Source organism: Meleagris gallopavo, chromosome 3 (assembly GCF_905368555.1).
Source record: "Meleagris gallopavo chromosome 3, MGAL_WU_HG_1.1, whole genome shotgun sequence".
In the NCBI taxonomy this organism is placed as follows: domain Eukaryota; kingdom Metazoa; phylum Chordata; class Aves; order Galliformes; family Phasianidae; genus Meleagris; species Meleagris gallopavo.
In genome coordinates, this window is record NC_139406.1 from 11,493,986 (window position 1) to 11,507,706 (window position 13,721).

At 43.7% G+C, this 13,721-nt stretch overlaps 1 protein-coding gene across 7 annotated transcripts in view; it reads right to left on the reverse strand.

The window, feature by feature from the left end:
* The window catches only part of RREB1 (ras responsive element binding protein 1), a 123,326-nt gene that overhangs the window by 62,318 nt on the left and 47,287 nt on the right, over positions 1-13,721 (reverse strand). For 4 of the 7 annotated variants that reach the window (XM_085220259.1, XM_085220255.1, XM_085220256.1 and 1 more), the window contains exons 2-3: positions 4,863-4,982; positions 3,365-3,567 (exon numbers count right to left, since the gene is read on the reverse strand). In XM_085220259.1, the coding sequence (XP_085076385.1) occupies positions 3,365-3,478 (114 nt within the window). In that variant the 5' untranslated portion in view covers positions 3,479-3,567; positions 4,863-4,982. Of the gene's footprint in view, positions 1-3,364; positions 3,568-4,862; positions 4,983-9,123; positions 9,251-13,721 lie in introns of those variants that run through there. The other 3 variants (XM_085220257.1, XM_085220258.1, XM_031552757.2) reach the window with 2 other exon arrangements.

Genomic DNA, 13,721 nt, shown 5'->3' on the forward strand with positions numbered 1-13,721 from the left:
AAAAAACAAACAACAGCAAAAAAAAAAATCCACCAAACCTAAGTAGCTCTTTAGTCAGAAACAGGAGGGAGCTGATGTGTATATATCTATCTGTTTCCTCTTTCTAAACAATTTTTTTCCCCTTCACTGTCGTACAAGCTATCAACTGAGAAAGGACCACTTCCAGACCATCAGACACAAGCATTTGTGCGGAGCGCTGACTGGCCCAGGCCTCTGTCATCAATCCTGTGGCATTTCAAGGGGAAAGACACTGACACAGTGTTAGAAAAGGTTTTTTTGTTGTTGATTTTTTTTTTCCCCTAAGTTTCAACTTAATAAAGCGATATTCCTCTCAACATAATCTGAGGAAATACTCTATAGAGAGTTCCTGACTAAAATGTAACATTACATTTTCAGAAGTGGGGTCATGATATTTTTCCATTAACTCCAGTGACTCGTGGATGTGGATGCAAAGCTATTTTCTCATTTTGCCTCAAGTAAATAAGGCGAGTGACCTCCCTTCTAGAAGTATCAGGAACAGCAACTGCTAGGCTCTCCCAACCCCCCCTCTTGTTTCCCCTGCAAGGCTCTCCATCCCGAAGGTAATCATTGTAGGCCACACACACAGGCCAGGGCCCAATGCCCTGTTACTCACAAAACATTAGAAAGTAAATAAGAAAGGCTGCCATTATAAAGTCTCAACACCCCAAGAAAATTAAAACACATTATCCTCGTGCCCACACACACATACAATTCACACACACACATTCCATCCTACTGATACAACTTTAATTTTACTACATGCAACCAGCCTGCGGAGCAGTGTTCAGCTCCAATTATACTGCAATCCTGTTAAAGTTGGCTCAGGACAGAGAACAAACACACTGTGCTGCAAGGAAAATCCCTGCAGCTGTGCTGACAGTTTAGATCGTGTTTAATCCCCAGGGTATTTATGTGAAATTATCAACCTACTACTTTTTTTTCGCCCCCCCTTTAAATGAGTGACACAGTTCTACACGATGCAATCAATGGCTTCAGAGCCTGCTTTCTCGACTGCCTGCTCTCCGAATCAGCAAATGAACAGCAGATAGAGTAATTGCTGGTTCACCTTGAAGCAAAGATCAGAAACACACTATAGCTCTGCCAGAGCTGATTAGTATTGAATCTGGGGTTTATTATTAACTAAAACCTAAACTTTCTCCAGTGGTCACCCAGGGTACATGCTGCATACCGTAACACAGCTCAAGCAAATCAAGGCTAGCTACAAGAGGAACGCTGTTGACTGACTCGATCCAGGCCAAAATACATTAGCATCTCTACTCCAAAAGCACCTCCATTCACAAATGTAGAACACAGCACTCAGCCACCTCGGTGGAGCCAGGGTGGAGAAAGCACGCTTCCTGAACTGAAAGATAAAACTAACAGTCAATTTGTTACTCATCCTCTTCTCAGTCAGCCTGGCAAGACTGCTCTGCATTCAACTGATGGCAAATGCTTTGGGAATTGTGCACAAGGGCTGCTTTTCTCCAGCTCACCTTTGCCACCTTTTTTTTTATTCTCTTATAGAGCAAAGCAAATGAGAAGTTAAAATGGATGCAGGTTGATGAGAGAACATGTTTATTAGACTATAGGTAGACTAGAGTAAAGATAAAGCCAGCATTACAAAGAGAACCATAGACTGAGGACAAAGGTTCACAGCAAAGTGTTTTGCTGCCAAGAAACAGCAGTCAGACCCAGAAAACTAGACTGTTACTATCCTTGCAATTAAAATCAGGGGCACATTCTGACCAGAATTGGAGATCTGGGCACTGTTCAACACTGAAACAAATCAGTGCTTTCATGCTGCTATGCTGAAAATGGAAATTCACAGTATTAGATGTTGTTAAACAGATTGGTACCCACTTATTATTTCACATCTCACTTCTAATATCTCACTAATGGAGCCATTTGCCCCTCTGGCAATAATGATCTTACAGCCTACTAACAAATAAGCGATTTACTATGTTTTCAATGTATTTATTTATTTTTACACTGTAAGAATCCCTCTTAATCCTGTCACATTTACTCTCAAGCTTGCTTTGATTCAGTGCCCATCGAAGTATCAGGTGGAATAAAGGTCACTAACACTAATAAACTTCCCTGAAGCCAAGCCACGTGGTGTTCCAGCGGACAGCTGTGCAACAGCACTACCACTGAGCCTCATCTCAACTCCAGTCTGTACTTCACACGATGAAATCAAGGAACCAGGGTAGCCCTTAACAGGGAACACTGCAAATAAACCCTGAAGTCAGATGCTAGACAGTGTGACACCACCAACACAGTTGCCCATACACAGCCAAGGTTCTTCAAATAAGAATTCCTATGTTCATATATTGTTAGTGATTTTTAACTCATTTTAAGCAAGAAAATTCAAGACAAGTCATAAGTATGTCAACTGGGCAGCCACTCTGCAAGTTATTAATAAAATACTACAGGACCATCACCAGCCACACTTCTCAACCTTTCTGATCCCCATTACATCTTGACTCATTTACAAATTCTCTGTGCTAAAGTCAAACAGACGGAGGGACTTGGATTTCTTGCTGTTCTGTAACACCTTAATTAGTAAGGCTTAACTCAGCAAAAGAGAAACATGGATATCAATAATCACAGCTTGAACTGACTCTATCACTTCTCCAGATCAATACAGCTATCATATGGAGTCATCAACTGGTAAATGGAAAAAAACCAAACTGATAAAAGCTACAAGATTTATACAAAACATTCTGCAACAGTTCTTCACATTTTCATCAACAACAAATAAGGGCACCTTACAGTACAACTGTGTGAACTGAGTGCCTTTATGGACATTTTGTTCTAGCACCACCTTTAACCTTAAATCACTCAGATCTTCTGCAGGAGCAATACCTCATGAAGGTACTCTCTCAACAACCGAGCCAAGCCCCAGAGTCCCCTGGCCAGGCCATCCCTCACTGAACTACTTTAATTCCAGATACTTTTCTCCTAGGTTAATGAAACAAACTGTCCCTCTCAACAAATCAGGGAAATGCAAGAACATGGATAATGGATGTAGCAGGGAAGAAGTGGCAATTTTCGTTTTGCTGCTGCTGGTGTCATCCGGTATATCAGCTTGCTGCTGATGACATGTGTATGACATGACATGCTGTATGACATGTGGGCCCAAGCAAGCAGACCTCTTCCATCCCCAGTTTTCTAAAGTTAAGTTCTGAGGGGCCATCAGGAAGCATGCAAAAAGAAGCAATAACAGAGGCAAGACAAACTCACTGAGTGAAAAAAAGACAAAACCACCAACGAAACATAATCACATCATTTTCCATGCAGCTGTTTGACTTCCCATCATCTCCCTGTACTTGAGTTTACAAACCTGATTCCTCCTACCAATCCGATTTGGTGCAGGAGACTTCGAGGGAGATTTGACAGTCTGAGAGGTCCCCCCATTTTCAGCTATCTTCCCCACATTCATTACTGCTGACATCATGGCATCAATGGAGGACAAGTCTGCTCCGTCCGAACTGTTTGGTGAACTTGGTGACACCTTGTAACTGTTTAAGGTTTCCAGCTGCTTCTCTGGAATTAAAAAGAAAAAGAGCACATAAGAGGTGCTAGGCCATCTAAAAAATTAAACAAAAAAACACAAAAGCAAAACCCCAATGTATTTTCAGCTGCCTGCAACTCACATCACACTGCCTGATTTCATGGACAACAGCTCATATTAACTGAAGATTTTCTTGTAGTAGTGAAAGCTTCTCCTATTGGAATGTATAGGACAAGGTGCAGATCTCTTCTTAAAGGATGTTCACATTATCTTGACTTCCAAACTAAATTCAGTACAGGAATTATGGAGTGATTTACCTTAAATTTTCTTGCTGCAAAATGGTATTAATTGCAGTACCTTGCAATCGCAATGAACTATCACATCAGTACCAATGAATGAATGCTCTGGCAAACACCATCATTCAAGCAAGCAAGCAAGCATTCAAGTATTTTAAGCAGAATTGCACAACTGAGGCATCAGTAGCACAGTATACCAGTTTCTCTGTCACATAGCTTAAGTCAGCCTTGTAGAAGCAAAAAGCTAAATTTGAAAAAAATCCAACTTCAAATCTCGTAAAATACATTTTTACTCCCACACCTGGCAATGATATAATTATCTTTTTCTTTTTGTTCTACCCACTCTTATCAGTCCATAGAGTATATGTTACAGCCACGACTGATGCCGCCCTGCAGGCAAAGCTATTCAGATTCAGACTTCTCCATCACATTTCGTACATAGCTTGTCAAACACACTGGTAAGGTCCCCCACTTTCCCCTTAAGAGTTAAAAAGGAAAATGCTTTCAAACTGAACGTTCCTTCCTCTAAAAAAGAATCTCCCAACCAAATAGGAACACCCTGCAAGTCTACAACTGTCATCTCAGGTGGACAGCATAGGATCTTCATGTGTGTGTGAGTCACTCTAACACAAGAGGATGTGAGGGTGAACAAGGAGAAACATATTTGCCTGTGAACATTTCATCTCTGCATAATACTGACTTTGGAAGATAAGTTTGAGCACTACAAACAGGTGTTTTTTGAGACTAAGTAATGTGGTGCCAAGCTACCTGGAGCCAAGAAAATCTTAGTTTGGAAGCCTACAGTAGTGGCTGAGTATTTATGTGCCCATGCTTCTGCTCACCATATTTTATATACTTCACACAGATAAAGGTTAGGGACAAGGAAAGAAAAGCATGCACCTATGCCTCTGCTCAGTGTATATTATACCCTTCACACAGATAAGGGTTATGGATTAGGTAAGAAATATTTCTACAAGCCTTCATCAATGCCCTAAATTAAAGAGTCACTCAGAGCTAGTCAGACCAGTTACCTTCATTGCTATTCCCTGATTGACTGTGGCTCTCTTCTTGCTTGCTGGTCTCCTCACTTAGTGTAGCAGGCTTAGTAGCATCAGGCTCTTCAGCCTCTTCTTCAGTAGCACCCTCTAGCACTGTGTGAGGGAGATGGGAAAAAGAGAATGAGATTACATTTCGGTGAAAGTTGTTTTAGTAGAGATTAAAGCCCCAGTTTTTTGAGTGCTCTACTGATGGCTGTGTAGGTTTGATGGTGGAAGCATGTCAACAGAGCCAATGTAATCAAGCGCCCGTAGCCACAAGCACCCTGGCACAGGAATGGGAGATACTGCTGCTGCCACCAGCAGTGAAATCTGGGCAAACAAAGAGAGGAAACCCTTACTCAGCTTGGTCCCCAGCATTCAACCATGAGAAAAAAAAAGGAATAGGGAACAAAGGACTGAAGAAGCTAGTGTGCCACTGACACTCATGACATATGGTAAAGAACTTGGAAGAGTATTCTGCTGCTGGAGATTCACTAAGTAATTCAGTTTCACTCACAACCATCCCACCCCTCAATTTCTCTTCTTGGAGGATTAATGTTTACACCAATAGATGAATTCAGAGCAATCTTCTTCCTTCCTGCAATGGAGAAATGAGTACTGAGGTTTTTGGGGCCATCTGGCACATTCCTTACACCCGCTGCCCAAGGGTTTTAGATGAACAGAAGACAAGCAACCACCATATCTGCTGACAGAATTCCTCCACACCCCTTTCTAGACCACAACCTTATCGTGCTATCCTTGGGGTTTCAGGAGGGATTCCTGCTCTGGCTGTAGAATGACAATGCAGTTGAACATCACTGATAGAGGTGAAGGTGAATCATCAACACCTAACAAAGAGAGGAGTTCTCTTCATGGCACTCATGGTCACAGCCTCTGAAGTAGATGATTCGTAACACTGAAAATATCCATATCTTTTTATTGGAGAAATACACTTTTATAACTTCGTATTGGAAATTAACACACTGAGGACATTTCATCATCTCAAGTTTCCAAATCACATCCAGCAGACTTAATACAGACTTTCCTTTTTTTCAGAAAGCAGAGGCCATCACTCTCAATTTATGGCTAATAGGGTTTCTTCCTTTTAAATAACAAATTCTCAAGGATGACGCAAATCAGTTACAAAACGTATCTTCAAATGCTTTTTGAACAGCATATGCAAACAAGAAATGATGGTATCCCACCTACTGACATTTCAGAGTGAACAACAAAAATCTGACAAAGAGAAAGGGCCCAGTTTCTGCTCTCTTCACTTGTGTCATGCAGTTCCTTGCTTCACTCAACACAAGAAAAAGCAGCAGACTCAAGCTCTCTGTGTCAAACTGCCATCCTTCTCAGGAGCAGCACACTGGTGGTTTGACACAGTGAGCCAGCACAGTCTGGAGATGAAACATACGTGTGCCTGACTGAAGCCACAGTCTAGGGCTCCAGATAAAATCAACTTCTTCAAACACCATTTTTAGTCTGCATCTTCAGAAACCAAGACTATTTTGATGCTATCCTGAACAATTCAAGATAACTCTTTGAAGGTTACTTTTGTATGCTTTTCTGCTAAGCAAAGCACTAATGTTCCCTGTGATGGAAGGGACTGCTTGATTCAAGAGGCCAAGCATCCATCCGTCTGTATTTTCTCAAACAAGTATAAGAGCTGCTGATTTGATAGGGTCTTTAAAAGAGGTCATTTAAGAGCAACAGTCACTTCTTTCTACTGCATAAGTGATTTAATCTTGAAGAGAACAAGTACTAAAGAGTTACTTCCAAGTTGCTTGCTGTATCTGCTCAGTACCAAAAACAATGACCAGTTTATATTATTTGGAAGGACTTCTGTTAAAACAATGCAAGTAAGTGCTTTACTACATAAAAACAAGCAAACAGATACATCAAGAAAAACCAGCTTCTCCTTCTGAAGTACACTTACCCTTTCCTCTTTCAGTCAATGCCTCTAGCATTAATGTTACCACCATTACATCCTGGAAAAAGTTACTCTATAGTCTAACTCTGAAGATTCTGCATTTCTTAATTTTAAGCAGTTAAAAGGTTGAAATTCAATTCTGCAAAAATAGGATTACTGTCGCATGCTTTTGTTCACATATGTATTTTCCATTTTCTTGCATGAATCAAAAATGTACCACTTAAACAAAGATAACCACATGAGCAGGACACACTGATTTCAGAGGCATAACTTTCTATTTGCAATAGGATATAGAAACAATAAGGATACTGGGCCAAATCACTCCTTCCTGTGGGAAAACCCATGGCAGAAAGCCTTCAGGCAAGAGAATACCGAGAGGTTTCTCTCGCAGCTTTTTTTTTTTTTTTTTTTTTTTTTTTTTTTTTTTTAAATAAATGCATCAGTGAGGATGAGGAAATGTTTTTTTCCACGGCACCTATGAGATCCCAGGAATGAGACAAGCAGTGATCAGCAGGAATGCCCTGTGGCCCTGCCCTTAGGACTCTAAACACCCCAGCTGGGAGGTCACACCAATGGAGCCTCCTTCCTCCCTTTCCCCAAAAGAGAACAAAGACCTCCAGGAAAGAGAGACAAACAGGAAAGAGGCTGGCAAACAGCATGGCCTCAGGTTGCATTCAACATCTGAGCAAAGCCTCTAGGAAACAAGGAACTGGTCACAAGCATTCAAGTCATCTATTCTGGAGACCCTCCCCCAGCATCACAGTCACCCTCTCTTATGAAAGCAGAGGGCATACATGTGAGCAGGCAACAAACAAAACAAAATCTCAACAGCCTTCCATCCATGGCCACAGAAAGGGACCCGGCTCCCTCCACTTGGTGTTGTTTCCGAAGCCATGAAACTGGACAACTGCAATCTCACACAGAAGGCTGCAGGGCCTTCAGCTCCTCCTTGTGCTGGAGGCCCATCCCGATGCCACACATAACAGGAGAGCTGCTGAGAAACAGCGGGCTCAAAAAAAAAAAAAAAAAAAAAAAAAAAAAAAAGGAAAAATCCTTGTTGCTTCCCATTCAGTCTGTACAGGAAGACACTTGCTAGACCTATTTCCTCCTCTGGTATCCCAGAGTGGAGTGTGACTCCACTGTATGCTAAAGCTGAGTCCATCAGCAGCTACTTCCCCCCTCTGCTTATGTGCATTTATTTATATTTAATTTTTTTCTTTAAAGACCACTCTCAACTGTTACAGCTGTTCCTCCTTCTGGCTATGAGCATCACAGATGAAGCAAGAAGGAGAATGCAGGCCAGCAAGGGCTACAGGGGAAGGAAGGAAGAAGAAAGGAGAAGAGATGATGAGCCTTGAGAGTCACGGTCACTTGACTTGCCATTGAGAGACAGCCACACTAACATGGAGCTGGTACAAGTCCCTGCCCTGGTTTGTTCCCCTGTCTCTGCACAGGAGCTCTCTGTTTGGAATAGGTAGAAAGAAATACACAATATAGGCAAGGCGGGGGAAAACCTGGTGTGTAGCACAAAGCTGCTCATTGTTCTGCCTTAAAAAAAATGCTCACATCAATGTTAAATTGGAAGCCATGCACTAATTGGGCCAGGGAAAGATTAACACTCTCAGCCAAATACTTTTATTGGTTTCATTAAACATGCCGTAGAACGCAGCACAGAACACGGTGGGAGGAGCAGAAACAGGGGAAACAAATGATGGCTTTAGGAATGCACCCCCCACACACATGCATTTCAAACCACGTTTTCCTGTGAGGCCCAAACAGGAATCCTGAGCCTTCTTCATCATTTCCATCTTAGCAACGCTATTATCCTACTCCCACTGTTTTTTTTTGTTGTTGTTTTTTGTTTTTTTTTTTTGTCTTCTTAGTGATAGGAAAAAATATCCAAGGATCATTTAAATGAAGGCCAGACCTTCCTAGTATACAAATTCAGAGATGAACAGAACTTCAAAGAGAGAGATTGCATTTGAATAAACAAAAGTTTACCGTTTACCCTTGAGATTATAATACCTAAGAATCACTATACCACTTTCAGAAAGGTATCTGATGCAATGGTCTTGTACTGAGCTTGCACCAGAGGAGCATATTTCCTTCCTGGAGCACACAGAGACGCTCCCAAGCACAAAAGATCCCCAAGAGATGCACACAGCCACCCAAACTACTTTTTGAATGTGATTTGGCTTCAAAGCTGGCAGTAAGGAAAGAGGATGAAAATGCGTTGTGTAGGAAGAAAAAGGGGTTAATACCATTGAAAGCCACTGCCTCAATGCAAAGGAAAGCCAAAAGAAAAAAGTCTTCCCAACTGACCTTTTTAATATCAACTGTGCCCTTGCTACTGAAGTGTTGGTGCTGACTCGGCACCCCAGCGGTAGAGAAATATACTGGCAGCGTCACCTCACTGTCACCACTGCTGGAGCACCAGTACAGGGCAGCCTATGGGGAAAGGAAGACAAGCATAAAAAAAAAAAACAGTGGCATGGGAATAGCTGGTGGTCGGTTATTAGCTTAGTATTCAGAACAAGACAGGCACTAAGGATATTGCCCCAAAGCTTTTGAACTTGCAACTCTAACTGAAGTTTTCCTCTGGGATTAAAAAAAACAAACAACAAGCAACCATACAAAACCCAACAACAAACGAATCCTCAAAGACACCAAACCAAAGGAGCAACAGCTCAGGACACGCGCTCTCTGGGCACTAAAAGACAGACCGCTCATCTTGTGATGACCTCTTGGGGTTCATACTGATATAGCTGTTTTATCCGTGTCAACATGTGTGAAATACCTCATTCTGCAGAAGAACTCTACAAATCCACCACATCCACGTGTCTCCTCTAATTTAACACACGCACTGGCAGATAGGCACAGACACTGAATAAACAAGTGAAGCACATGTTCATCGCCATGCCTTAAAGCAGGGCTGGAGTGCACCACCTGTTTAGGGACAGGACAAATAAGAGCAAGAAGACTTCCACATCTATGGTCTATTTTGTACACTATTGCTACCACACCTAACAGCCTAAATTTTGAATATTCAAAGGTGTTTACTTCTTCAGTTTCACCCCTTTGCATGCATGATGAGATATTTGGGCGATTCGGTTTTTCTGTAAGTTTTGAAATCTGCATTCTCATGATCTATGGACCATTAGCAGTCCTCAGGACTTTGGCTTGGATGACCAAAAGCATCTCTCCATGAAACATATCAGAATTTGAACTTTGCTACTGCCTTAAGCTAACTACAACTCTGAATCACCATGATGCCCTGGTACAATGCTGTGAAGTCACAGGGAAAACGAGGAAGCTGTACTGATGTAACAGTGAGATGCTGTGCTGGAAAAGCAGGGGCTTCTGGATGGAATTTTCCTGCATTGTTCAATGGGTTCAATGGCAGCGTTAATATAAGATGCATTCATACCTGTCTTCTTGGCCCTGCAGTTTGCTAACTTGAAGAGCAAGCACACTCCCATCTGTTCCTGCACGCAGTGAGGACAGCATGACACGCAGCAGCCTGCGGTCTTGCTAGGCTAGAAAGGAGAAGCAAAGCACATGCTGCTGCACTGCCGAGAGCGAAACCAAAATCTGACAGCCCATCCTGTGATGGGAAAGCTTTATTCTCTGCCACCATGCCTTGCACATCTGAGGGTCTGGTCCAAACCCACAATGAACTCCTGCCCAGCATCACTGCGCCCAGGATGGCAACATCACACAACTGACTAGCTGCTGATGAATTCCAAGATTTTCTAACATCATCTTCCTCCTCCCTCGTATCAAAGACCTATCTAAAAGCTGTTCCTCATCCTCATCTTCCCTATCAGCTTGTGGGTTAGCATCTGGCCCTCCAGGAAGCCTTTGTCACCAAACTGCAGTCAGCCTCGAGAACGTGTTCAGACAAAAAGGGATACTAAGATTTCAAGACAATTGAACAAACCTGGGGCCACAAGAGCTGATTTCAGACACGCAAAAAAACTAAGTTGGAAAAACAGCAAAGTAAAAGCCAGCAAATGTAATCACAGATCCCTCCACAAACTCCCCTCCATCCTCATTTTGCCAGCTTCCCATACAGCCAGTGGGGTGCAGGAGGCCTGTGGGGAGGCTGTCCAGCCCCCACGGCTCACAGTGGCAAAGGAAGCATGCTGGACAAGACAGACCTTCAGCGTTACCCAGTGTGCCCTGCCCTGCTCCCTCCCCGCGTGCCGAGGAGGGACACAAAAGCAATACTGTCTGTCCTTATAAGCTCTGCTTTGCATGTGTTCGGCAAGCTAGGACAGCTGTGTGGACGGCTCGCAGAGTTCCAGGAAGTTGATGTGTTTCTTGGCTTCGACTCCAGTTTATTTGCCTTAGATGAAGTGGCGACCCAAGAAAATCTCTCCGCGTCCCCCTGGGCTGGCAGGCTACAGGACAGCAGCATGCCTCGAGACATGGCACAGGGTCTCTCCCCAGATGGATGCGCCTTCTCCAGCCTGACTGAGGCTCTTGATCGGGCTGGGGCTGGCCCACATCCTGCTGTGTGAGGAGACACTGTGGAACACGATGCAGGAGAGCCTGGGAGTCTGGGAGCACATTCCTCAAAGCCAGGGGCTGCAGAGCCCATCCCTGAAGGCTCCCTGCTGAGGTGGGAGGTGGGCCTGAGCTCCCCCAGCAGCTCTCAGAGAAGCAAAACCTCACTGCTGCTGCTGCCTCGGAGGGGCAAGGGAGGTAAAGAGAGGAAACAATCTGAAACGTAGCAAATAGATGGTGTGATTTCTTTTAATTTTTTGCCTTGTGCCAAAGGGTAGAATCACAAACCCAGTGAATTTCATACCTTGGAGGCCAGAAAAAGAAAAAAATCTATCCACTGATGCGCCATCACTTAGATGGCTAAGCAAGCAAGCACTTTGCTGAGGTAACGGGGTGCTTGTCCCAGTGCCTGAGGGGTGAGCTAGACAAATTGCATTTGGGAGAACCAGACAGAAAACATTTCGATGTAAGAGGGAAGAAAAGTCACTTCCCCTCCAGACAAGGCAGGTTGCACTGCCCTTCAGCTCTGGAGAAGAAAAGGCTGCAGGATGCAGTGTGGGTGAAGTGGGACACTCAGTTCTGCTGAGAGATGCTGGCATCCCCAGCAATATACAGCCCGTCTGAACTACGGGATATCTTGTCCTTTTAAGGTGGGCCAAGAGCAAGCATCTGTGCAGCAGCAGCACAGCTCGAGCCTGCAATCAATAGCCCCCGGTGTCACTTAAAAAACAGGGGCTTCTGTGCCTTACCAACTGGCCTTGCAGATGCCCAGGCACCCACCCGGTGGGGAGACAATCAGTCTGGTTGTTCCTCCTCATGGCTTTGTGGAAACAAGAAGGAACAGCAGCAGTGAGAGGAAGAAAAGCCACGAAGCTATGCGGCTGTGCCGCTCGCTGGCAATCGGTGCCTGCAGCTGTTGGGTCAGGAGGGGGGGGGGCCTGTAACCCCACAGCTTGGCCCAAGGCAGCCTCAGACCCAAGGATGCAGGCAAAGGTCCCAGGCAAATCCCTGGAGGATGGGGTGGGAGAAACGAGCAAGCATTTTGCTGCCTCATGCTTGTTTTTCACACAGAGCTGGAGCTGCATGTGTGCAGCAGGACAGGTTTGGAAGGGATTACTGAGAGGCAGGATGAATCATGCAGAGGAAGACAGAAAATCTCCTGTGCTAGTGCCCTGCATCTTGCGTAGTATGCTGCTTGTGATCCTCTTCCTCCAGGGATGCATTAAAAGAGCGTTTCACCCACCAAAGGGGACAGTGCTGGTTTGCTCTCTGCAGAGCCCCAAAAGAGCACATCTTTTGCAAGTAACGGCAGTGCGCTCTGTGCAGCACCTCACCAGGCAGCATGCCAAAGCACTGCACACCACACAAGGTACTCCAGCAATGCAATGCACAACGTGAGAAAAGAGTCAGAAATTACAGTGAATAAAACTCATTTCCTGATGGTGGTGCTGTCAATCATTACAACCTCATTGCAAGCCTTGTGAAAAACTGAGGGTATTACACTACTGCACAAGAATCTCCAACTTATTTTCAGTGAAAGTTCTAGTTTTACAGGTTATGTAGAATGGATAGAAACTATACATGCTCAACAAAACAAAAAACAAATTAAGGTAAACGCTTTTATATTTTAAAACCTCACGCTCCTAAGGATAATCATGACCTCAGATGCTCAACCTTTAACTTCTTAACACAAAACAACACCGACACAGAGCAACCCTTCTTTACAAAACAACATATTTTATACCCAGGAACATGTCCTCCAAAACCAAAATGGCTTATTCTTTTTTAAGAGGGAAAAAAGATCGCAACATCTCCACACATCTCTAACATTTAAAAGCCTAGTCCTACTTAAAGATGAGAGCCTCCACCAAATCACCAAACTCATTTTAAGCAGAAAGGGATTCGACATGCAAATGTTTTGCAGAGAGAATGATTCAAGAGTCTGCAGCTCTCCTCACTGCTCTTTTCCAGGGAGCATGACTTGCTGACAGGATTAACTACTGCCAGGCTCACGAAGCTGGGAGACAGCTGCCACATGGCAGCCATTTATTACAAAGCTCCACTCCTCTTAAGTTAGGAAAGAGGCAGACTATTTCATCTGTGTTATCAGCAGGGTTCCTCTGCTCCACAGGCTTTGGAGACCAGGCTTCTTCTAAACAAACATCTCCTTTTCTACTCCACCTTGTTAACATCCTTATCTTCCCATCTTCTGTTTCTGGTCAGCACAGGAACTATTCCCTCTATCACACTTTCCAAACAAATAAACAAAACATTTATAAGTCAATTTAAAATGTTCAGAAACACGCACACTGAAAGAGATTTTTACAGAGTTTTAGCTTGATGTTTTAGGAGGGGGAACCGCATGTCACGGAGAAAAGAGAGAAGTGCTGGAGCAAAGGGATTCTGAAATA